Raw genomic sequence first — 25,073 nt, forward strand, 5'->3', positions numbered from 1 at the left:
TTGTTTATTTCTACAACGAACATATAACATTCGTTACAACAGATGCATTTTTGTGCACTCATGTAGACGCTGCCTAAGGGGGAGGTTGTGAACATCAAAGGGTTCCTGATGGCTCCTGCAGAGGTGCACAAAATAACAGCACTGGTGATAATATGGATAGCAAAGGCTTTGAGAACCTGGACAAGGCTCACATGGAGAATCTTCTCAATGTGCACTCTAAAGAAATGGCTGCAGAGGACCTGGAAGAACTTATCGAGACGATGATGATGATGATGATGATGATGATGAGAGCAAACATACAAACAAGCTGATTCTTGCTCTGAAGTTGCTATATGAACCTCTGCCAATGGCCAGAAATGTTGCTAAATTGTCAGTTAAAACAGATTCTCTCCCACAAAGGAGTCTTAAAATAAAAGAGAGGGCTTCAGTGTTTATTGCTGCCTGATAAAGAAGTACAGGAGGGCTTGGCAATGAAAGATACAGCAGCCATCTGTTACATGTAACTACCTGACATCAACCCTGAGCCAGTTGACTGCTCAGGCTAGCAGATACAAGTCTGTAGATGCCCATGAGCAAGCCATACACTACTAAAGTTACATTACGGCAGCAGTACGTACTTTCTTTATTATTACCATGTTACAGCAATTTCTGATGTTTCTCTATATGTATAATGGGTATAAACAAAAGTCATTCCTTGTATATAATTTACTTGTTCATTCTGAACCTTCAACTTCTGCATACATATATTTAGAGGCCGGTTCTTCCTGTGCCTTATTCCCAATAAAACCAGACCGTTGCACAACACTCTTTTGATATCCACAATAAATTTCAACAATCTAACTCCAGTGTTAAACAATGAATTACTGCAGCTTTTCTACATTGCACATGTACCAAACACTGAAATGTAAAAAAATTATTTTGGAAAATAATAATTTCAGGGTGTCAACAATACTCCATTAGCCAGATTCTTAATCCTTATGTCAGTTCAAGCACATACACTGTGTTAGTCCATATATGTATTAGGCACTGCCTTGCATTCATTCTAATGCCGTATGTACAACAAGCGATAGTGCATGTACACGCCATCTGTCATACACAATTATAAAAAATGGATCACTCTTTCTGTTGCTGCCCTTCTTATTTTTCATATCTTTTTATAAATGGTCAGGGTGAACAAACCAGCATCAATAACCAATAAGTTCAGCCAGCTGTTGTTCATTTACAACACCGGAACAATTAAAGAGTGGCACATTAACGTACATTGGCACCTCAACATAGGATAAGAACCCTGATCACAACCCCTATACTATTTGTATATGTTCACAGCAACATCAGAGAAAATTTGGTGACTCCAGTGAAAAGGCATCAGCAATAACAATGTTTCCCAGGCCTGCATCAGAAAACATATCACACTAGTTGAGCTGCTATTCATTACAACTTGTCCAGGAAGTGAAACTGTCCATTCTTCTCCAGGCGAGAAGTCAAAATATCACAGCCATTCTCTGTCACTAGTAGTGTATGTTCAAACTGAGCTGACATCATACCATCCACTGTAACAGCAGTCCATTTGTCTGGCCACATTTCATCTCGCCAACTGCCTGTATTGACAGAAACGAATACAAGACAATATTCGAGAATTATGATATACCATACTTTTATCAGGCAACAGAAAATATGTTACGGTAAGCAGAAGACAGACATAAAAATACTTTTTACAGTGCAACCAACAGATGTAAAATCCAAAAAAAATATTCAAATTATGAGTGGAGAGTCCATTTCCACCCTTGATTTTGCAAAGAATCTCTCCCCCTCTGCTAAATCACTCCCTCCTAAATTTCCCTCTTGCTGTCATCAATGTTTGGGGGGAGGGGAATTCTTTTTTTTTTTTTTTTTGCTGCCAGCATCTATGACTGAGTGCCAACTTGCAGGGTAACTGGTGTATAATGAATTGGGAAGGAAAGAAGTGGGCATGGTCTATGGAAGTACTATCTCAGCATCTGTTTGGAGGGACTGATGAAGAACATGAAAAACATCAGTGTCCTAGCCAAGAATCAAACTGGACACCTCCCAAATATAAGTCTAATGTTACTGATACAGCAACCTCCTTGGTTTGCACTGTTGTTGAAGATACATGGACACACTTCCACAGTGCTCACTAAAATAATCCAATTTCAGCACAATCTGGAAACTCAGTTTACCCTAGCAGTAATGTCATTTCCTTATTGGAGAAGGGGCTGGAGAAAGCTGTGAAAATGTATGCAGCATGGTGATACAACCCCTACAGCAGGTTTTAGATCCCCATTATTTTGTAATAATACACCAACATGGAGCTGAAAAATCTTAGAAATAACTGTTAAATAAATTTACACTGCCTGCTCTGCTGACATGGAGGTGACAAGTTCTTCCACAACACTGGTTTACTTTCAACAGACTACATTCTGTTATACCCCAGATGATCAACACTGCCACAAAAACCTCAAAACCTATGCTTTAAAACTTAGTGCCCCATCTTGGCACTTTCTCGATAACTGACACTCAGTCCTATTCAGCAACAATTTTGGTTAAAAATTTGAGTGAATTTTACACAAAATGTAGGTTTCATTTGAATCTGTAGCAACATTCATTTCTACCACTGCTTGTTCTCATTTCTTTGGACCACCAGACATATGGAAACAATTTCAGACTCTGGAATTCAGCAGTATGTACACTCACCTTGTGAGATCATAGGTTCTATTGTGAAGCAATGGCCTGGCTTCATTACACCCACAGCTTTGTTTTCTGGAAAAGGGAAAAGTAAAAACATAAAGTACCCTTTCAAGATGAAATCTTTACACAGATCATTACTGCAAAATTTAAAGAAAACTGGCATATCCAATGTGCATAAGATTAATGGCATGACTGTTCGGGGAGCAAATATGTGAGTTACTGTAGTGAATGCATTTTGTGTCCAATTCAATGAATGGCACTGTGTCAAATGCATAAGTTATACAGCTCTGAATAAGAAATAATGATACAAATGGTATCACCACAAACCCATTTGCAGGCAAACCTTCCTCACCTCCTCCAAAGAAAAATGGTGTGTGCACACAATTTCAAAATGGATATTTAAGATCATCTTCATGAAGGGGACCACCATCTGGCTTATCAATGGACGGTCTGCCTCATGGTCCATGTCAACTACTTTTAACAGCCCATACTTCTCTGCCCAGAAAACCGCTGAACATGTGTCACTTTAATAACACCCATACACATTGGCATAAATCTAACTCAGAAGATTCTTCCTTTAAGTGAACCTACTGGCATAGTGAGGTATGCTGGGTGCTGTGTGAAAAAGACGGTGGATCCCGTGTCCACAATAACTGCGTACCACAGAAAATCCATGGCTCTGTGCATGCTTCTGGATCACATTTCCAATCTCTCTGTATTTTTCTCCTGGATGCACTGTAAATAACAACTGAGATTTGAAAATTGTCAGCAGTGCAAAGAAATGCTTTCACTGTTATGGAAGAAATAATAATTAGTCCATTATACACAAGCCATTATTCACTAAACAGTCCAAATTTGGGTATCAGTGCAATACTGCACGGACATATGTACATACACAGGCAGGCATACGTGCACACTCACACAGTCACCCACTCACTCATGGAGCTGAGCCCTTTGAGAAGTCACAAATTGTCCAGCTAGTGAAGAATTTCCCAGCATTTTATGGAACCCAAAGGTTCATTACCATGTTCACAAGAGCACTCCACTGGTCCCTAGCCTCAGCCAGATTATTCCAATCCATAACATCCCATCCTATCTCTCTAAGATCCATTTTAATATTGTCCACCCACCTATGTCTTGATCTTCCTGTGGTCTCTTTCCTTCTGGCTTTCCCACAAATATCCTATATGCATTCCTCTTCTCCCCCATTTATGCTACATGCCCTACACATCTCATCCTCCTTGACTTGATCACTCTAATTATACTTGGAGAAGAGTACAAGTTATGAAACTCCTTATTACGCAATTCACACGCACATAAAGCGTCTGAAAATTCAAGTCTAAAAACCATGCCACTCATTCCTTGATGAACACTGCAATGAAAATATCTTGTCATAAAATTTCAGCCAATCCCAAAAATGCAATTCAAGTTAACCTTTAAACGCCAGACTTTTGAAATGGTAGTAAGCTTGAGCTGGCCGGTGTTTATTATTATATGCCCATACTTACTATTGAGTTTAAATGTCTGTTCCTGTTAGGGTGCTTAAACAATTTTAAGCATTGTGTTTAAAAATGCTGTATCTAACATAATTTTTATGATAAATGAATGGAATTAACTTTGTTTGTATTAGCAAAGAACATAGTGTCGCATATTATAACAGAAGATTTGAAAATTTTTGTATAAAGAATTATACTCTTTTTTTTTTTAATGTTTTTCTTTTAATTTTGATATGTACTGCAAAAATATTTTCCCAGTTCTTCACAGAGTTGTTCTGCATTACAAATTCATTTCAGTTGGTAACACTTGACAAATTTTAGCAGACCCTGGTGTCATAAAACAGATGGAAGCAATAAAATCATTTGGTTCTCTGCTGGGAAACCTTACATCTTGTTACACCCTTCAGATTTTCAAAACTTTTGACTAAAGGACAGAAGAATGAAAGACTGGCTATTCAAGAAAAAGAGCTAGGGGGGGTCCCTTCTTCGGTGCTAAAACCTTCCGTTATAACTGCAAGAGATTATTGACCTTTCTATGGTCGTGAACAGACAGTTGTATCATGGCTGAGATACAGAGTGCGATCTGTTTTCTGTGCGTTCATAGTGACATCAAATTCTGTAGTTTCATTTCTGCCAATATATACATCAAACAGATAACAACAAAAAAGATATGTACATCGAATTTTACTTTATATTTTTGACACATTAATCTGCAGAATCTGCAATAAAAATACTAGCTCGTGGATGAGTTTGGGCATAACCCATACGTATATTCTTCTTTTCTGTTGTTCACTTGGGTATCATTTTAATTCCTCTATTAGGGTCTGTCTGGTAATTACTACACATAAAAATATATATTTAGGACTGTGCATGCGCTTCTACAAGCAATGTGCGCGCGCTCTTCCACTAGCCTAGTTTAAATGCCTGACTGGCCAAAACGGGGTACTTTGACCACGACTATACTCATCACTGGCACAAACGGGGCACTTCAGACGTTAAAGGTTAAATGTAATGTAACAACACATTATCAATATTCATACCTATGAGTTTCTGGGTTCCACCACAGTGATTCCTTGACAAACACAGAGATGAAAACGTTCCATGTAAAATTTAAACTGATGCATATTTCTTGGCAAAAATCCCATTAACCTTTATTGTCCAGATATAAACATAGGCTACTATGGTGGCTTGATTTAAACTTGGCAGTAATGGGATTTACAGTGTAAACATTGAGACACTAGATGTGCCGGGGCCTACTCAACCAACATATGCCAGCACAGCTGCATGACACACAGATGACAAGGGTTAAACTTGAATACAATGGAGTATATAAACTGGTTACTAAGTCATGGTAGCTAGAGCCGGCATCATCTCATGTGGCTATAGTTAAATATTATTGTGGTTTCATCCGTAATCATTGATTGTACTACTGTACTGTAGTGGCACCCTCTTATTATTATGAATATTTCACACACACATAGTGAAACGTCAATTTTACAATTCTGTATTTTATGTTTTTTCTTTGGTAAATTTACACACTATTTGTATGATCCCACACAAATGTTCATAATGACAATGTTAAACTTTAACTGATTTCTTCTTTCCACAATTTTATATGTTCCCTGAATTTTCATTTCATTTTTCTAGCCCTGACTATTAAAATTTAGTTGATATTACAATTTATAGTTCAGTTCTCAGAATGACCTATTTGAGGCAATGGGCTTCCATCCCTGTTAGCAGTCACAAATGATTTTTTGTTTCCACAATTTTACATATTCCCTGAATTTTCATTCCATTTTTCTAGCCCTGACTACTAAAATTTAGGTGATATTACAATTTATAGTTCAGTTCTCAGAATGCCCTACTTGAAGCAATGGGCTTCCATCCCTGTTAGCAGTCACAAATGGTTCAGTCAAAAATACTTGCTATAAATTGGCTGATGCACAGCTGCAAATGATTCATGCACAATATGTGACTTAATTAAAGCCTAACACATGTATAAGTGGTTTTCCACCTCTGTAGTCAAAACAGCTCACATGTGCTATATGTTACTATAACAGTAACTCAAGTGCAAGTAGCATCCCTCTCAAATGTCTGACATCACCCAAACAACATACTACAGCCACTCGTTGAACCACAGCACAATTGAAGACTCCGAAGATACTGGCCAGCTGACCTAAAAGAAAACTAAGAGGAACCTCCCACTGGGGAAGGGACTCATCATGTCATTAAAAAGCATCACAGCTCTTATGCCAGCAAACTAGCTTATAGAACTGTAGATTCTGATTGCTTAATAAATATATAAAAAAAAGTCTGACAAGTGTGTCAAAAAATGACCACTGCAACACAGCAACCAGTGTGTTTTTGTAAGTAAAACATTCAACATAAATCCACCCAAGATAAATTCTTAGACTTTCCTGTACCCATGTGGCTTTGTTTCATAAAGACCAAATTTTATTGTGACTACCTAAGCCATTTTTTCAAATTTAAAATACATACATACTATACATCAAAACTAGCACAACAATGCAAGCCAGCCTACTTAACAGAAAAAATTACTAGAACAGGATTTTCAGTTCATGCATTACTGTTGTAATTTAAAAAAGAATACAATAGCAAGAACAAAAATGTACTACTCTGACTAATAAATAACAAGAAAAATAAATTAAAAACCTAAGATAACAATCAAAGCTCATCTACTGCATTACAACTAACAAGAGGACAGTGAAGTATAGTGATGCAAAACTTCTGGCCACTCTGCAGACATATGTCAGACTGTGTCTACAACAAACAGAATTTCTTTATTTTCTGTAGTGGTAAGGTAAGGTTATTGCCATGAAGACACATGAGGGAGTGAATGTATAGATCCATGTATTCTTGACCTCAGCACCGGCTGGAGATGAGTGGTCAGCTTCACACCCTGACCACTTTATTCTTTGAGAAAGAGCCCCAGCACCCACTGGAAATGAGGCTGGGTGAGCCCTGGAGCTGGTCTGGACAATGTGGAGAGGAGAAAAATCTTGTCCCTATTGGGGCTTGAACTCGAACCCCTCAGCCACCCAGCCCACAGCCAGTCACTACACTGACTGTGCTATCCCAGCTCTTATTTTCTGTGGAACATATTAAAATAAACATGGCAATGTTACTGCATTTCATATCTTCATACTATTTTTCTCTAGCCTCTGCCTCAATCTTCTGAACCATGCAATGGTTCTTCTCCGTGAAGTTCCTTGGAGTCCCCCCCCCCCCCCGAAACGCCAGGATGCGAGCCGTTCCTCCTTCTTTCCACTTAAAGTCTTAGCTGACGTCAGGTCAGCTGACCTTGTCTCCCCCCCTCCTGGACACAATGCGAGGTTTCCTGCTTACTCAGAACGAATGCGTCGTTCTCTCTCCCCGTCGACTTCAGCAAGGTAACATCGCTGCTTCCAAATTCAGTTTCGTTTATGTTGAATTGATCTTGTGAAATTCTGTTTCGGCCTGTGCAGTGTCTGAAGGGGGAAGAGTGCCCTCACGACGTGATCAAGGTTGCATCAAGTCGTGAGGTTAATCTTGTGTTTGTAATTTTGGAAACGCCAGTAAGTGACTTACTGTTGTAGATAGTTTCCTTTTCATCACGACGCCATGTGGCATAAGTTAATTAATTTGCTTGGAGTTGAGTTGGCTTAAACAGCCGATCGCCCCTCAGGCGTGCAAGTAACCTGTGTATATTTTCTTGTGCCCTTAAGGCTTGCCGAAGTACAGGCTTGTGTGTCCTTAAGGCTTGCCGAAGTACAGGTTTTTTTCTAGAGAAGTCGAAAGATGCCATGAGGCGTGCCCATACTTGAGTCTGTGCGGTTAGGCACAGTGTAGTTCTGCATCAACTGTCGATTATGTTTTGACCAGTCCCTGCCCATCAGGCAGAGTACACCTGTATACTTATGTTATCAATATATACATTTATTTATATGTTTGGAAACGCCAGTTGTATTTGTGTATACTTGGGTTGTGTATTCCCTACCAGTTCGGACTAGCAGATCCGTCCAGCTTGGCCCATAGTGCTGACAGCGGTTTTCCTCTCCCGAGATCCCCTACTCGACCTTGGGGAGGCATAGTACATCATGTACAAGCAAGTCGTTCTTATGAGCCTGTCCCTTACCCATATTGAACAGAAGTTCACGGGTCTAAGTGGGTAGGAGAACTGGGTTCTTGACCCACAGGGTCAAGGGACACGGCTCACTTCCAAGCGGTCACTTTCTGAGAAATTTCTCCACAAAAATTCTGCATGCAATTCTTCTCCCTTTCTTGAGAATATATAGTAATATACCTCATCACCAAAATAGTGAAGAGCTATACATTTTGTCATTTCATAAGACATTACACTCATGCACATTTCATTTCAGAAGCTATGAAACTCACAAAACTGCATGAAAATTGTCTCACTAACATAATGTGACATGTCTAACTGTTGCTGGGCAATGGGAGGTGGAACAAGTTACCACGAAGACAGACCCTTGATAAACGGTCGGTTGCCAAGTTACGCAACAGTAAGGAAAGTGGTGTTTGTCCATGCCGAGTTGAGCCGAAGCACTCTGGTTGCTACGCAGCGTTGCCCAGCAACACCTCTGTAAACACAGCGTCATGCAACAGCGGAGCCTGTGCAGCGACTGTTGCTAGGAAATCGGTAAACACGACGTCACGCAACAGTGAAAGCTATCATGTAACTGTTTTCTGCGTTGTCAGTGCGGAAGCTACATAACGAGGAGTATTCATCAGTGTAACCAGAATTACTGGAGTAACTAGCCAGTTGCAGTCTAGCATTCGCCAGAGAGAATGGAAGCAGGAGATGTAACTGTGATACTGCCGATAGCAGTAGTTGTGAGACTGTAAATTGTGTAAATGTAAGAGCAAATGTGGAATGAATTCACTATATTCAATAAGGTGTGAAGTTATTTGGCACATTACATACCCAACACGTGACAATAGTACCACATTCCAAGTGCCCAGCCACATTAATTTACACCACCACATCCAAAACATTTTATACTTACCTATGCTGATGGCTTTCATCAAACATTCAGATGTAACACGAACTAGTTTCTTTGCTTCTGCACTCACATTTCCTATAAGAAATGTCTCATTCAAGTCGCCATGGAAACCCCTATGGTAAACAGTTACATCAACTGCAAAGATATGAAATTACATAATATAACTCTCATCTCCCTTACTTCACAAGCAAAATGTATTAACAATCCATCCAGTAGAGAAAAAAAGTCACTAACATTTTATTCTCACTTGTTACCTCATAATTTATTTTATACATTACTTGATTGCTTTGTATAAATATTATGGCATCTTTCACTTGTATTTGTTTCTGCTAGAGAAATATTTATCTAGCCTAACAGTACCATGAAAACTATGTTCACTGCTGATTTGAACATTATAAATTATCATTATCAGTCAGTAAACAATGAATGCAAGTTATGACAGCATTCAGCATCAGCATGACCAAGAAAGGAGATGTAAGAAATGCTGGGAGATGATTCTTTGTCTGACTATGGTAACTGGTGTATTCAATGTTGCATCAAACTGCAATAAAACTGAACGTAAACTGAACAGAATCACTTCAGTGAAGTACCATACTTTCTCAAATAACCCAAGCCCTCAAATAAGCCATGCACTTCAATCTTTAGGAGCACACGGTAGCATAGTTGGTTGAAGCACTATGCTACAAGCTGGAAGGTCATGGGTTCAAGTCCCGATGAGGTCATTGGATTTTTCAATTGACCTAATTCTTCCAGTGGAACTATGGCCCTAAGATAGACTCAGCCTCTAACAGAAATGAGTACCAGGAATATGCTTTGGGGTAAAGACTGGCCAGCATGTTGGGCTGACAACCTTGATGCCATTTACGAGCCGACTGTCTAGAAAATGTGTGAACCTCAACATCTCATAACCCTATGGGTCTCCATGGCCTGTCACAGGGATACCTTTACATTTTACTTTTACCTAATCTTTAAGACGAAAAAAATAGAAAACACTTTTAAAAATATGTACAAGGATTAATTGCACATTAACCGAACATCAAACATTAAAAAACATTAAATGGTAAATATTATTTCATATAATAGAACACTTTTTGTGCCATTACATTCACAGTTCCCAGGACATGAAAATGACACAGTATTAGCATTTGTTGTGGTAGTTCATCTTATGCTACTGCAACTTCGTCATATAAAACTTGCTAATTAGAAACAAAGATTATATACCTACAGAATTTTATTCTCCATTGCTTTCATCACAGTCATCGTCATCATCAGCACAGCTCACATGGTTTTCATCACCGTCCTGAATGAAACTGTCCTCTGACCCACCAAGGTTATTTTAGGTGCTGCAATTTTTTAATCTCTTTTCTACCAATTTAGATGAAATATGTTCCCACATGTCCTTTATCCTTTATGTTTAAATTTTCACTCTATGTGAAGGATAATAATTGCATACCCTTTGTACTCATTTTTGTTTTCACTCAAAATCACAACGTAAAACTGGCATTAACTTGTGAATAAACCAAGATAAACTGAATCCTTAATAATACCGTGTGATGCATGCAAGTACTAAAGCTAGCAGATGAGTGGACTACTTCTCTCTGGGATGTGCCAGAGTGCTGAATCTGACAAATAAGTTGCCCTGTTAACTTTGATGAGAACAATCCACACTCCAATTTCTGGCATGAATTTTTTTTCCTGAAAGCTGTGCATGGGTATTTGAGAAAATACAGTAATAAGTTCATTACACTGAAACCTCAATTCAGTGTTCTAGATTTTAGGTTCAATTTCACTGATTCCAAGTCAGTAATCTCAGAGATACATTTCTTGTATTTAACAGTTTCCTGAATTTGGGGCTTAGAGAATTTAAATTAAGGTTTTATTGTACATAATGTTTGTTTCAGTTTCCTGCAAGCCAAAGTAGTTAACAATCCTTTCAAATGTGGTATTTAAATAGCTTGATAATAAATTTGCAAACACTTCAGTCCAAATAGAATCTGTTAATAATTATAGCTCCACTGTACATCATCGACTTCAAACCTGTCTTGAATTTGTGTAGCAGAGTTTATTACAGTTAATGAGGTAATTCAACAGATTATTACTTAAATATGACTTTAATTTTTAACAGAAACAGTATGTACTCGTAATATGTCAAAACACTGAGTTTACCACCATACAATTTCTTGAATATTCAAAAGCACTGATAACATAATTCTTAAATTTTACCCTTATTCTTAAAGATTATTAGAGGGCCAATTCAGACAATCTCTATTTACTACCAATTTCCTTTATAACCACACACTACCTTAACAGGAATTTATTACTTACAGAATTACATATACAAATTATAGAATTATTAAGCAAAACCATACAAAGAATCACTTCAGCTAAAACATATTGTGATGCGTTACCTTACGTCCATCACCGCGACAACCGCAACAATCGGAATGGACACTTTCAGGATAATGAATACGTGGAAACTGTGGAGTTCCCACAGCGACAAATCGTAGCAACGAATTGTCGTTGAGTAACAACGGATGAGACGAAACACATTACCGGTGTATTCTATAAGAAGTCAAGTGATACTGCGAGCGATAATTGTAAGGTGTGTAAGAGTGAGTGTCCAATAAAGATTTGCTAAATCCAAGACCCATGTGAAGTTATTTGTCGCGTGACATACCCAACACGTGGCAACTGGTGTCAGAAGTGGGATTAATCAGAAGTGAGATTCAGTTTGGATTCTGAGACGAATTTGGAACTTATCAGACTAACGCCACCTCGAGTTTTATAACGTCACACGAGCTAAAATGGAGTCACAGCAGATGACGGAACTGCTGCTGAAGGAAATCAGAGCTGGCCAAGAAAAAGCGGACGCCAGACATGAGGCCAATATGAAAGCATGGCAAGAAGAGATGGCCGTAATGAGAGACAAAAGTGTGAATGACAACCACAATGAGACATTGACCTGCCAAGAGATGGAGGCACGTCAAGAAGAGAGAAAGCCGACCTCACTGGACAGGAAACCTGAGGCAGCAGAACGAGAGGTAACCATAGAAGACGCCGAAGTAATGCCGGTCCGAGAACCAAAGAAGAAAAGGCGCAAGGACCAAAAACTGGCCGCGGAGCACCACTGACAGAAACCAAAGGATTTGACACAGGAAAATTGTGGACCCCCGAAGGAATTGGCCATCGCCCGCAGAGGGACGAACCACCATGCAACAGTGGCATGGCAAAAGGAGAAGAAGAGCGACATAAGGATGCCCCGTCACACAACAGTGGCACAACGCAAGAGAGACATCATGAAGAAGAATCTTGCTCAGTGAGCTGGCAGGTTCCCGAGGAAGCGACTGGTCACAGCCGACAAGATGACCTGCTACGCAAATGTGACACAGCACAAGAGACTCAGATCTCAGGGAGATCAGTTGGAGTCACGCACAAGCCCACATAAGGATGTGTCAAAAAGGAGACATGAAGAACTTGAATGTGGGAGAACGACAGGAGAATTTGTCGTGAAGGGAAAAGAAATAGAATGACTCAAGACAGAGAGAGAGAGACAATAAGGAGATTAAGAAGGCAATTCGAGGTATGTCCACGTGCACAAGCAGACGTGCTGCGCAGAACTGCAACAAATACAGACATCAAACACTGGACACTGGGGAGGGCTCAACACCCTCCAAAGCGAAAGAAAGGAAACGGCCCACGTGGGAGGAACCGGTAGTAGAAACACTGTGGCAGGCACTCTCGCACTTTTTTTCATAAAAAAAAGTCTTACATATTTCTATTCCTTTATGGATACTAGAGTTCTGACAACATAAATGACTGGTGTACTTACCATTACAAATGTCTCCATCTTTGAGAGGACGGAGATCAGGAATTCCATGGCAGATAACTTCATTTACAGAGGTACAACACGAACGGGGAAATTCATAGTAGTTGAGAGGTGAGGGATAGCACTCCCTGTCCACGCAGGCTTCATGCACTACGCGATCTATCTCATCTGCAGTTACGCCTACTTCAATCAGATGAGCAGCTTCATCTAGGACTTCACGTCCTAACTACAATCAAACCATAAAAGCCACCGTGAGATCAACAGGATGAGAACGGGGACGGGGATGTGTGGATGTCACTGCACAAGCATGCGTTGGAATGCAGGTCTGTACAACAGTATCATGACAGCTAGAAGGTTGTGCAGTAAACATGTAACACTGGTAGGAAACTGAACATAAGACATGATGGTAGATTCTAAAGGGTTCTGACGAAGGTGGATGACACAATTACTGGGTTTTGGGACTTTTTCCATTGTCCAGAATTCTAGGTAATAGAGGACATGTCATTTCGGAAACTGGATCTGTTTCCGTCTTCAGATGAGAAAGGAAGACATCTACTCAGTTGGGTCCCTTAGAGAGAGCTAGTGATTGAGATTAGCTCCTTCTAAGGGGCCCAACTGAGTAGGTGTCTTCCTTTCTCACCTGAAGATGGAAACAGATCCAGTTATGAAATTTCGTGTTCTTTATTACCTAGAGTGTCCTCTATTACCTAGAATTCAGGACGATGGAAAAAGTCCAAAAATCCAGTAATAAAACATGTTTACACTTATTCTAACCGTCTTACAGTGCATACATTTATTCACCTTACTCTTCTTTCTTGCACTACATGTTTCAGCACAAAAGTGCCATCTTCAGGTGCAGTATAACACACACAATCACAGGAGCAAGACACAACACAAAGCACAATACACACACGAAACTATGAAGAATACTCCGACAGAAGAAGATAGGTGTGACTCACGTATTGAGATATGACATAAGGATGACAAATCCTGAACAGTTTTAATATTTTTGATATTTAAAATTTATCAATATATATGACGAATATATATTTTAGTTATTTTAGTATAAAGACAACAGGGCATGCAATGAAGTAGTTTGACGTACATCGAAGAGCACCTGAAGATGGCACTTTTGTGCTGAAACATGTGGTGCAAGAGAGAAGAGTAAGGTCAATAAATGTATGCACTGCAAGACGGTTAGAATAAATCATGGACATAAATCAGTGCAACAGGACACTATAACATGTTTACACTTATTAATGAAGAATATGTAGGCATACACTTTGTATGGGTTCTGTAATAGAAACACTACTGCTGCTGTTGAGGAATATCAGACAATTTCAAGACAAAGAATCTCTGATACATATGTACCCTGCACTGTATACTGACAACTGCAAGAAGGTTGGATGTTTCCCACTGTGTTGTCACCAACGAAACTTGCTCATGAAACAAAGATGACAAAAATAACGATATTGTAATGGTGCATAGCAACTGACATAACAAGTACAGGGTGCAGCAGCATAATTTGATGATTTGAAGAGTCAATAAAACAAAAGATGTTATAGGTATCGTTGTAATTATTTTTTCTCCATATTCTACAACATTGGAAATTTACGTTTACTCTGTTTTAAAATTTGTATCCAACAAGCGGTGCCCCCCATTGGCGATACACTGATTTGCCTGAATTCTGAAGTGTCAGTTGACTCTTTCCAGCATAGTGATGGGTATGTTGGCTATGGCTTGGCGAATATTCTCCTTCAGTTGAGCAAGGGTCCTTGGATGATCAGTGTACACGAGGAATTTCAGATACCCCCATAAGAAATAGTCACAAGGGACTATATTGGGTGAGCGCGCCGGCCACTGAAGATCGCCCCTCAAAAAAATCAGGCGCCCGGGGAAGTGTTCCCGCAAAACACACATTGCAGTTTGCGCCATGTGTGCCATGGCTCCATCCTGCTGAAACCACACATCCCCAACATCAATTTCGTCAAGACTTGGCAAAAAAAATTCTTCGATCATTTTCACATAGCAAACAGAATTCACTTAACTGCAACCTCATTCTCTTCAAAAAAGTAGGGACCAATAATCCCTACTCTCGACAGTACACACCAAACAGTCACACGTTCACAATGAAGGGGCCTCTCATGAAGTTCTTGGGGATTGTTATCACTCCAGTAGCACATGTTTTGCTTGTTCACACATCCAGAAAGACGGAAATGAGCTTCGTCACTAATGAACACAAGTGCATCATCAGGCAAAGTTTCAAGGAACGCTTCACATGCATGTTGCCGAGCAGCACAATCGCGTTGAGTTTTTGCACCACATCCAACTTGTAAGGACGAAAGTGGAGGTCATCATGAAGGATTCGCCTCACAGAACGATCAGACATTCCAAGGGCAGCTGCATGCGTGCATGCCGAGCGCCGAGGAGATCGCAAAAAAGACTGCCTTACCACCTTGATGTTTTGGGGTGATCTGATGGGCCGTTCCCCTGATCTTCTCTCTTCCACACTGCCAGTTCTCCTAAATGTGTTTGCCCACGTAACAATTGATTGCTGGCCAGGAACACGAGCTCAGGCGGAAATACTGAAGTGCGCGCAGAATGCTCGCTGTGTGGCGACAATTGAGCAACCGTTAGCAAAGTAAGCCTCTACGGCAAACGCGCACTGTTCCTTCGTCCAACCCATTCTCAGTACTAAAGTGGAAGGAAGAACAAACTTCCTGAACAACCCGCTCGAATGAGACCATCCGCACCCTCTAACGGCCAAACCTCACTTCCTGGCACCAAATTCAAATCAGCAAATTATGCTGCCGCACCCTGTACCTAACAGACTGCCACTTGACCCGGTGTTCCACACACCACAGCCTGGCAGATGTTAAACTTCTTAAGTCTCCTCCTGTAATTCAGCACCTGAAACCTGAGACTTCAGGACAAAGTTCAAATACTGCTCATGAGTTAGTGACACACCTGCACCTTCATTAATCTATCTTGCTCAACGATAAAGCTTGGTTTACCCATTATGGGCTAAACAACATGAAAAAGTTATCATTCATGGGTAGATGTGAATTCACACGGTATGGTGAAGTGAATTTTCAGTATTGGTGCTCCACCAACATATGGTGTGGTGTAACTGATGGCCAGTTCAATGGACCATTCTTCTTGGAAAACAGGGGATTGGTACAGTCTATGCAGTATTTCTGGAACATGAGCCACCAGGCCTATCAGAAAATGTGCCTCTGGAAATGTGGGCTCGAATGCACTCCCTGCACGATGAAGTACCACCACACATCAGTTGACATGTGACACAGTACCTCAATCCACCTTCTTGGTCCGTGGACTAGCCGTAGTGGTCCGCAGAACTGGCTAGCATTATCACTGGATATCAAGCCCTTTGATTTCCATGTGTGGAGGCATATGAAAAGATCCTGTTTAAGATTTATTGTATCTGGCATCCTGTAAGAAAATCCTACAGCAGATTATAGGGGAGGACACTAAATAATCCTTGCACTAGAATTATCTTCAATCTTGAAAATTCTAAGTGCTTCAAGCTAGAAAGGGTAAATTTCTTGTTCTAGTTCATGTGCATTTTCATCATTCATGATTTGGATTGTTGTAGTTCCCAGTGTTTTCCCCAATCTTTCTGGGGGCTCTCTTATGACTAGGCATCCTCCAATCTTACCAATCCCCTGATAAGAGTCCTCCTGTGTCAGGGTCCACTGCTTCCATTCCATTTTGTACATCTCTCAGTGGGTAATCTATTCAGCTTCTTCATTTCTCATGTTATCAGAATTCTACTGTTCCTACATGCAGTACATATTCACACTAGTGCATCCTTAATTTTCTTGTAGATAATCTGCTTCCAAACCTTCCTATATTACAAATTAGCTGCAGATTTTACCTTCTGCTATGCTCATGTATTTTGTTTTATCTATGCACAAAAAAATTAGAAACAACAGACCTTGCAAGCCACCCGCATACCCTCCTCTTCCTCATCTGTCAAACATTTGATCTGTGCACTACCCCGCACAGCTTGCTCCGAGACAGGAACCCCCTCAGGATGATCTGCATAATCAGGCCGAAGAATGTGTGCTGGCACAGTGCGCCGAGGGCCTTGTGAAAATGGTCGTAGTTTGCCTGCTCAAGGAAACAGTAATTTTTTAATGTCATGATTATTTTATATTGGAGAGCAAATCTATAAGATGGACTTCCAATCCTTGTATTGAAATTGATATCCAATACAAGAACAAGGATGGGAAGCTGTATCCTGGCTTGAATACAACATTCTAAGTATAAAGTTCAGAGTTCTGCATTTGTTATATAACTGTATGTTCATTTATTGCAAGTAAAAACCTAACTGCAGCTTATTGTGAGCTTTGTTTCAGGAGCCTCATAGTTTGATTTAACCCTCAAGAAAAATAGTGCTTGAAATGGACATATATGAAACAAAGTTATTCACATGACAATTTCTGCCAAGACTTTCATGACTAAATTTCAATAAAATCTGGCAGTGGTCCATGTGTTAAAACATGTATTTACATTAGCCTCTTCATCATATGTGTTCAGTTTATGTACTGATTATAAAGAATGATGTCTACAAACTACACAGCCATGTGGACACCACAGTCTTACGCACCTGTAAATCTATAATGTGGCCATGGATCATAATCTTCCTTCTCATCTTTTCCGTTAACACCCTCACCTTCTGCAACAAAAGATAAAATTCAGTAAACTGAAACTGCATACTGAACATCCCTTCTGTTGGGGTTAGTGTATTCTTCTTCATTCCTCTATGAGGAATATGTCAGCTTGTACAAACCTTCATCTTGTACACAATGGCCACAACAGCCCTCACCTATCTCCAACTATTTCTTCAACATGCAATTTCTCTCTTTCTTAAGGAATCCAACCCAATGCTTTCAAGCAGACTGTGGTATAGACTTCTCTGAATATGACAAATCTATGTCATTTCTTCTGACCATTTCTTTTCCTGATATACTCTCTATATCAAAACAAGATATAAATGGCCATCAAGTACAGCGAGTTTATTTCTTTGTATTGGTTACCTATTACCCCGATATGGTCTGGTCACAACCCCTGAAGATGGTCATGTGAATGGAATATGGTTCTAACAAAATATAATCGATAAAAAGAAAAAGGTGATTGTTTGCATCTTGCTCTGCTAGTGTAATCTCCTTTATCTCATTTGCACATACATCACACACTGCTACATCCATACAGTCTCACACTATCTTACCACATAAGTCAAACAATACAAGCGTCTTTCGGATGTTTCCTGTATGGTGGTGCCAACATGTAATTGTCTGATCGACTGTCCTCCCTTGGGTACTGTCATGATATACTGCAGTTGGCTGGCCTACAGCATCACAGTTCCATGTGCTCAGGATATGCTAAGTGTGCACTGGAAACCGTGCAATTTCCAAGGATATGAATGTGACGATAATATTCTACTTCTGCGTGTCATGAACTTAATAATTCTGTTTGGAATATGGAAGAATTGCCTCAGCAGTGGAAGGTGTCTACTACTGTAAATATTCACATCAATGCTGATAGGACTAGTAATTATCAACATGCAACTGTAATCAACATCAAACAAAATTATTCTCTCTGGATAAGATTACTGGGGATCATAAGCATGGACTTCAACCCAGCTTATAAGATGCTTGCCATATTTCTTTCATTCATCAGATACTAGAGAAACCATGATTATATTGGAACAGTACCTCGGATATTTACTGACTTCAAGAGGCCTATGATTCAGTTAGAAGAAAGTATTGAACAATATTCTAGAGTTTGATATAGACATGAAACTGATTAGGTCAATTAAAATGTGTTTCAATAAAGTTTGCATAGGTAAAAATTATTTCCTACTCACAGCTGTCTGGAAGAGGTCCAGGGAAAACCAAACCTGACAAACTTAGTGGTGCACATCAGCTTCTGGTCAATGCTGATGATGCTAATTCATTGCAGGAAAACATTAACATCACAAAGAGAAACACAGAAGCTGTAACAGCTCCTAGTAAGGATGCTGGTCTACAGGCAAACATACAGAAAACTGAGTATATGCTCATGTCTTTGTCTTCAGAATACAGGACAAATCCAAAATATAAGAACCGCTTATTAAGCCACTGAAAATATTGTAACATGTTTGGGAGACTAGAGACGCGGTTCAGATTGGTAACTTGTTTTATTAGATGTTCAATAGTCGTAACTACACTTAATTATTACACTATTGTGGGTTTACACTATTTACACTAACTACATGCTAATCTTCTCAGTCTATCTGCATTAATTTTCAATCTCACTGAATCACACAGTCCAAATAAAGCCTTCAGTCACTTGTGACAGCAATATGTTTGGATGTGGCAAAGGTTTACTACCCTAACTCCATTATCATTACTAATTACTCTCATTTCCAATTGTTGGCTAGAAAATGTCTTTCCTACCTACTTTATTTTGGAAATTTATCAGACACACATTCTAGTTCCTTGTAAAAGCTGTCATTCATATCATCAATTTTATCCTCTGTTGTGGCATGAACATTCAGAACAATGATACCACACCAGTGATCTCTTAGTATTAGGTACGACAACATATCACTAACAAACGCAACCTTCTTAACTGCTGATATGATTCTCTTATGTACAAAGAAAACATGTACCCAATTCATTATTCTCATTCTCCTTTCCATGGAAAAAATGTACATTCATCTGCCGATGCTGTGGCATCTCTGTCCCATCTGACCTCCTGTACTCGTACTTGCAGCTATCACACCATTAGCATTCCACTCGTACAACTCTCAAACTTTGTGCCCTAGCCATTATCTCAACAAAATGACGTAATATATTATTTTACTTACATTATGCAAACGTTTCAATATTACACTGCTCGATACATATTATTCAAATATCTCGAATACTTACTCGCTATTTTATGCAGAACCTTATGTGACTTCCAGTTTCCCTTGAAACAATCCTGAAAATAATACGGATTAGTCAGCGAAAAGTGGTAAAAAATGAATGACAAACGAATTTTCAAGAATAAACCACATTAACACTTAACGCATACATGTTCGGTAACTCCGTATGATTATAAACAAAAAGTTTCAATGATTCATGCCAAAATATGATTACAAACAACCAAGTACTTATTTTCGTGAGTGGAACATTCACCGTTTTCTTTGTAATCTTACAGGTACTGGAAGAGGACTAGCAGTATACATTACCTGGGAACAAAAATATGAGCCTTGAATTCCCAATTTTATACATGTTGGGCACTGCAATTTCGCAGCAGAATTACAACCAGGAGTTTCACACACCCTACTTTCTGCTACAACCGCTGCCATTTTAGAACCACCGGAAACAGTGCCACAGTGCCACACTATTTACCACATTTCAGACCAATAAATACCGATCATGTTACTCTCATTACTAACCACAAGCACATACTGCCACCGATTACCTATCCTAAATACAGACGGCTGCATGCATGCTCTGCAGCCATCTCTAAGTCAGAGATAACAACGACAGGAGTAATTGTAACGGTTTCTGAATCGGTAAGATTTACACGACGTACACGACTGCTCATGCTTGCAAGGTTTTACCCGTAACACACCATAGAACACAGAATAAGTCTGAAACCTTGTTATTGCAAAGGGAACTGCCTCTGTGGTCAGAGTTCCTGAATACAGATTTAGAGGTCCCGGGTTCGATTCCCGGCACTACCACATTTTCTGAGAAGTAGTGAGTCTGGAACGGGGTCCATTCAGCCTCATGAGGATAATTGAGGCGCTATTTCCTTGAAATAGCGGCTCAGGTCTAGCAAACCGAGATTAACGGTCGTGAGGATCCGTTGTGCTGACCACGAGACACCCTCTAACCGCTAAAGTTGGCACTAACTTCGCCGACAAGCGGCGGTCGCTGGGTCAGTATAGTTCGTTTGCGGACTACAGGCCACGGAGTTTGTTGTTATTGTAGAGGAATTTCAGCCGTCCGTAGAGAGTTAAAATGAATTCGTATGAAATTATTTAGCCATTCTCAATTCACCTGTACCGATTTAATGAGAAAAATTGGTTACTTAGCAAAACCAGGGTTCCTTTATGAAATTACGTCAGCATAACCTGCTTTTTTTATCACAGTCTAGAACAAACTTTAATACCAACGATGCAAAAAATATATGTGCCCTGGAATGACAATAATATCAAACTAATGACTGCAGTATCTCCGTTTTCTGTGACAGTCCCAGAAATGAAACTTATGTCCCGGACTTTTATCCGATTTGTAAAATAAATTAATGCAATTTGAAGAACAAGGCGCCGAAATAGCCCTTTCGGTATAGAGACGGACTGAGGTGTAGCCGATAAATTGCTTACAAAGTAGCCGAACCGCTACATGCTTGGAAATCAGCGATGTACGCGGCAGTGAAGGCTTTGACAGCAGAAACTTTAGTAGAAAGTTCAGTGTTCTTACAGTTCAGCAGAGCTTTATACACATAAAACTTATGTTCTATACGAGATGCCGTCGCTAAAGTCTTATGCCGATTTCTCGGCAGTTTGCAGTTAATACTCGTATTTCAACAGGACGGACGTAAATTTGTGTATGCCGTTAATCAAATTAAAAATCTTTGTGGCAGACTCCACTATAACACGGTGTTCCATCACACCAATTTGGTTTGTAATCAAAGAAAACTAAACAAATTTGAAATTTTTGAGAGCTGTAGTCAACTTCTTTAAATTAAATAGCGCATTGTGAAAACCTTTGTGTATGTAATTTAGTGCGGCGGTCGCGTCGTACACCTGTAACGTTTGGTCTCCCCTGCGGTAAAGCAAGGTTTCGGAGAAGCGAAAGTTCAACTTCAATGACTCGTTGAAGGTTGAATTTCTACAACTGGTTAACTTAAAAAGGTGCTACTGTGGCAAACTGTATCATGTGTAGTTCGATTTTGTCGATAGCTTGTGGTGGGGAACTTCTAATAACGGATCATCTCCAAAGAAAAAAGCACAAGAATGCATTGCTTGCTAAATCTCAGTGGGAATGTATGACAAATTATTTTCGCAAACTGGAACCGTCAAAACCCGAATACGACTTAGATGTTTATGCAGGTACGTATGCTTATCATGCTCTACCCCACACCACAGTTTTCGCATTATGGATTGAACAAGCCTACAGAAGAAATATTCCTTTGCAAGAACAAAGTGCAAATCAGTTGTTGGCTACGTTTATTATGCTCCTTGGGTTCCTGGAAGAGATTTCGGAAAAATTTCTATTCTGCGTTTGGGTGACGTGTGAAAGCACCATATAATTGGAGCTGGAATGCTCATACCTCAAGCACTGACCTGTGATGAATACATGTTAAACACCAAAAATGAATAAAATTTTGGGCTGGGTGTAGTGTGACAGCAACGTGAGTGTTATACACCTGATGATGGCCGTCTGAAGCCGAAACATGTAGTGTAGAGGAGCAAGCTCAAGGACACATAATATATTGTTTGCACTTGGGACAGAATTTGTATCATTATATCATGAATAAAATCGTCCAACAATTCAGGAGTCAGCAAGGTGTATGTATGCATACGGAAGGCAATCCCAAAACCACTTCTTGTTTGAAGGGCTAAAAACGTTTAAACAATTAGACAGTTACCTTTCTTCACACTTACACTTTGTTGTATCTACAACAACAAAAAAATACTCTGTGGCTTGAGCCCGCAAGCAAACTACTACTGTATACTGACCGAGTGACTGCCACTTGTCGGTGAAGTAGTACACATGAGAAAGTAAAAATAATATAGCATTTGAAAATTTTTCTATCCACAAAAACAACTGTCATATGAGTTAACTGTTAATTTCCTAACACATTAAATGGTATAGTTCAGACATTCTTGTATATCCCTAGAGCACTGGATGATATTACAGACTCAAGTGGCATAGCTCAATTCCCAATATCTGTGCAAGGTGTGGGAAGTTTGACTGTTAACTCAACTGCTTTCTATGAAGCTACATAAGACCCAGCCAGTGAGGACCTCTGTGGAAAACTGTCAGCTACTCTTGAATGACACAATTTGTTGAGGAAGAAATCAAATAGTGTGTCCACAGACCACTGAATTTTACATAAAAACCAAGGTCTGTTGAGAACGATGAAAAATAGTAAAGGTCATTGGAGCATTTCCTAACTGGTGTTCTGTTTTAACACTGTAATATAAAGTCATCCCCATGTTTAATTAAGCACTATGCCATGAAGACATATGTGGGATACATATGGATGTATAAATCCACACATTCATGACCTCTGCACTAGTTGGTGAGTGGTCACGTTCATTCCCCAGCCACTTTAACTCAGTATTCATTGGATAGGTTGGGTGGGCCCCAGATCGATCTGGACAGCAGAAAAGGTATGGATGGGTCAGGTCCCAACAATTATAATCAATAAAAATAACAATCCCTTCAAGTAGTTCAAATCTATTATCTTTTTAAATTCCGGTATGAACCTGTAACAAAGATTGAATAAGGTGTCCATTTTATTCACATGGCTATCATGCAGTTCCTATGGTTGTTCCATACCAAGTCCTCGAATTTAGTGTGATTAGCCTCTAACAGAAATGAGTACCAAGAATTATTTTTTCTGGGGAGTAAGGCGTGGCCAGTGCATAAGGCTGACAACCTTGCCATATTTTGAGCAGATTGTGTAAATAATGTGGGACCTTTGTCTCACAATCCTATTGGCCTTCACGGTCTGTTACTGACAATTTTACTTTTTTTTTTTTTTTAATATATTTTTTACCCCTAAAGCATGCAACAGTATAGGCCAATGCTGCATTTTTCACTTCAGGAAGGTGTATGCTCTTGTCACAAATGGAATAGTGCTGCAACTGTCACTGCATCACAGCTAAAACAAGTATGTACTTGTCATTCTTTTATTGATAAAACACACACCTGTTACAGCCTTGAACAATTGCAATTTGTTTCCCTGCTATCACTGAATTTTCAATCTTACTTCAGATATTTGCACTTATAACTGCCATGTACCTGATATGTTGGAACTGTAACTTGTGTGAAATATTACAAGACAGAGAATATCAAATTTTTACAGGTGAAGGACTTCTTACATGACCAGTTCCAATGGAAATGGACTGGCCTATTACCTGCCCACTTCACTTACCTGTATTTTCCTTCATTTAATTTGAGGGTACCTAATGCTGTTGTGCGCCCCCACTGACAATTAGCTTGGCAAATGGGTAGGGGATGCTGCTGTGACTTGTTACACTCACGTTGCTTCAAAATCACAAGATGTTCCCAATAAAATGTTGACCACCTTCACATTACCTCAGGAAAGTGAACGGCTTCTTTGGTGACCAGTTTGAAGGGTAATGGACCAGTATGCATGAGGCTATCAACTGCATATCTCACTCAACCTTATTTTCTGCATACAAATATCTCTGAAAATTATCCATCATACAAATTTTGCTCAAAAACACAACTTTGGAGACTGCATTGTCTCCATCTTAAGGTAAAACCTACTCAGTTGGACCCAATCAATAGAGCTAGCCCCTCTCTGGACACCTGCACCAACTAAACTAAGCACAACACAAACCATCAGCAAGAGTTAAGACAAAACATTGCAAATCTACACATGAATGAGGCCTAGCACCAGACTATTAATAGAAGTCATCACTGGAGAGATAAATTCTCTGTATGGTACAAACATAAAAAACACAAATTTTCTCACTTACTCTACAATTGAGAATAGCTTTAATATTTTTACTTCAGCTGATAACAAGAGTCTAGATGGCAAAGATGTTCAAGCTGGGTTGACTGAATGGTCTATCAGAGAAATGTGGACAGATTCCTTATATTTCTGGCATGTGGTGCTAGTTCAATCTGAAAGACCTTCACTTCTTTCCAACATATTGTCTAGCCTTCTTCATATGCATGTTGGGCTAATTTCAATTTCTCAATCATACCTTGTATCAGGTTATATTTATGCTCCTTAATGTGTACTTCTATAGGT

The 25,073-nt window shown here is 39.6% G+C and overlaps 1 protein-coding gene across 1 annotated transcript; it reads right to left on the reverse strand.

The window, feature by feature from the left end:
* Positions 1 to 598: 598 nt before the first annotated feature.
* Positions 599 to 20,628, reverse strand: LOC111875548 (methionine aminopeptidase 1). Its single transcript, XM_023871884.2, has 9 exons — positions 20,296 to 20,628; positions 19,994 to 20,045; positions 17,686 to 17,754; positions 17,011 to 17,186; positions 13,056 to 13,278; positions 9,230 to 9,361; positions 3,298 to 3,441; positions 2,713 to 2,778; positions 599 to 1,598 (listed from the first exon to the last, which is right to left on the reverse strand). Exons 1-9 carry the CDS (start codon positions 20,413 to 20,415, stop codon positions 1,432 to 1,434), a joined length of 1,149 nt encoding a protein of 382 aa, XP_023727652.1. The 5' UTR covers positions 20,416 to 20,628; the 3' UTR covers positions 599 to 1,431.
* Between the last annotated feature and the right edge of the window lie 4,445 nt (positions 20,629 to 25,073).

This window comes from Cryptotermes secundus, unplaced genomic scaffold (assembly GCF_002891405.2).
Source record: "Cryptotermes secundus unplaced genomic scaffold, Csec_1.0 scaffold468, whole genome shotgun sequence".
Taxonomy (NCBI): Eukaryota; Metazoa; Arthropoda; class Insecta; order Blattodea; family Kalotermitidae; genus Cryptotermes; species Cryptotermes secundus.

Excerpts from the sequence above, each read along its gene's own strand:
- LOC111875548 (XM_023871884.2), bottom strand. The coding sequence starts at position 20,415 with ATGGCAGCGGTTGTAGCAGAAAGTAGGGTGTGTGAAACTCCTGGTTGT. Across the intron at positions 13,279-17,010 it reads GTATGCGGGTGGCTTGCAAG|TTAGGACGTGAAGTCCTAGA; the intron begins GTCTGTTGTTTC and ends GTTTGATTGTAG. Across the intron at positions 1,599-2,712 it reads AGAACCTATGATCTCACAAG|GCAGTTGGCGAGATGAAATG; the intron begins GTGAGTGTACAT and ends CTGTCAATACAG.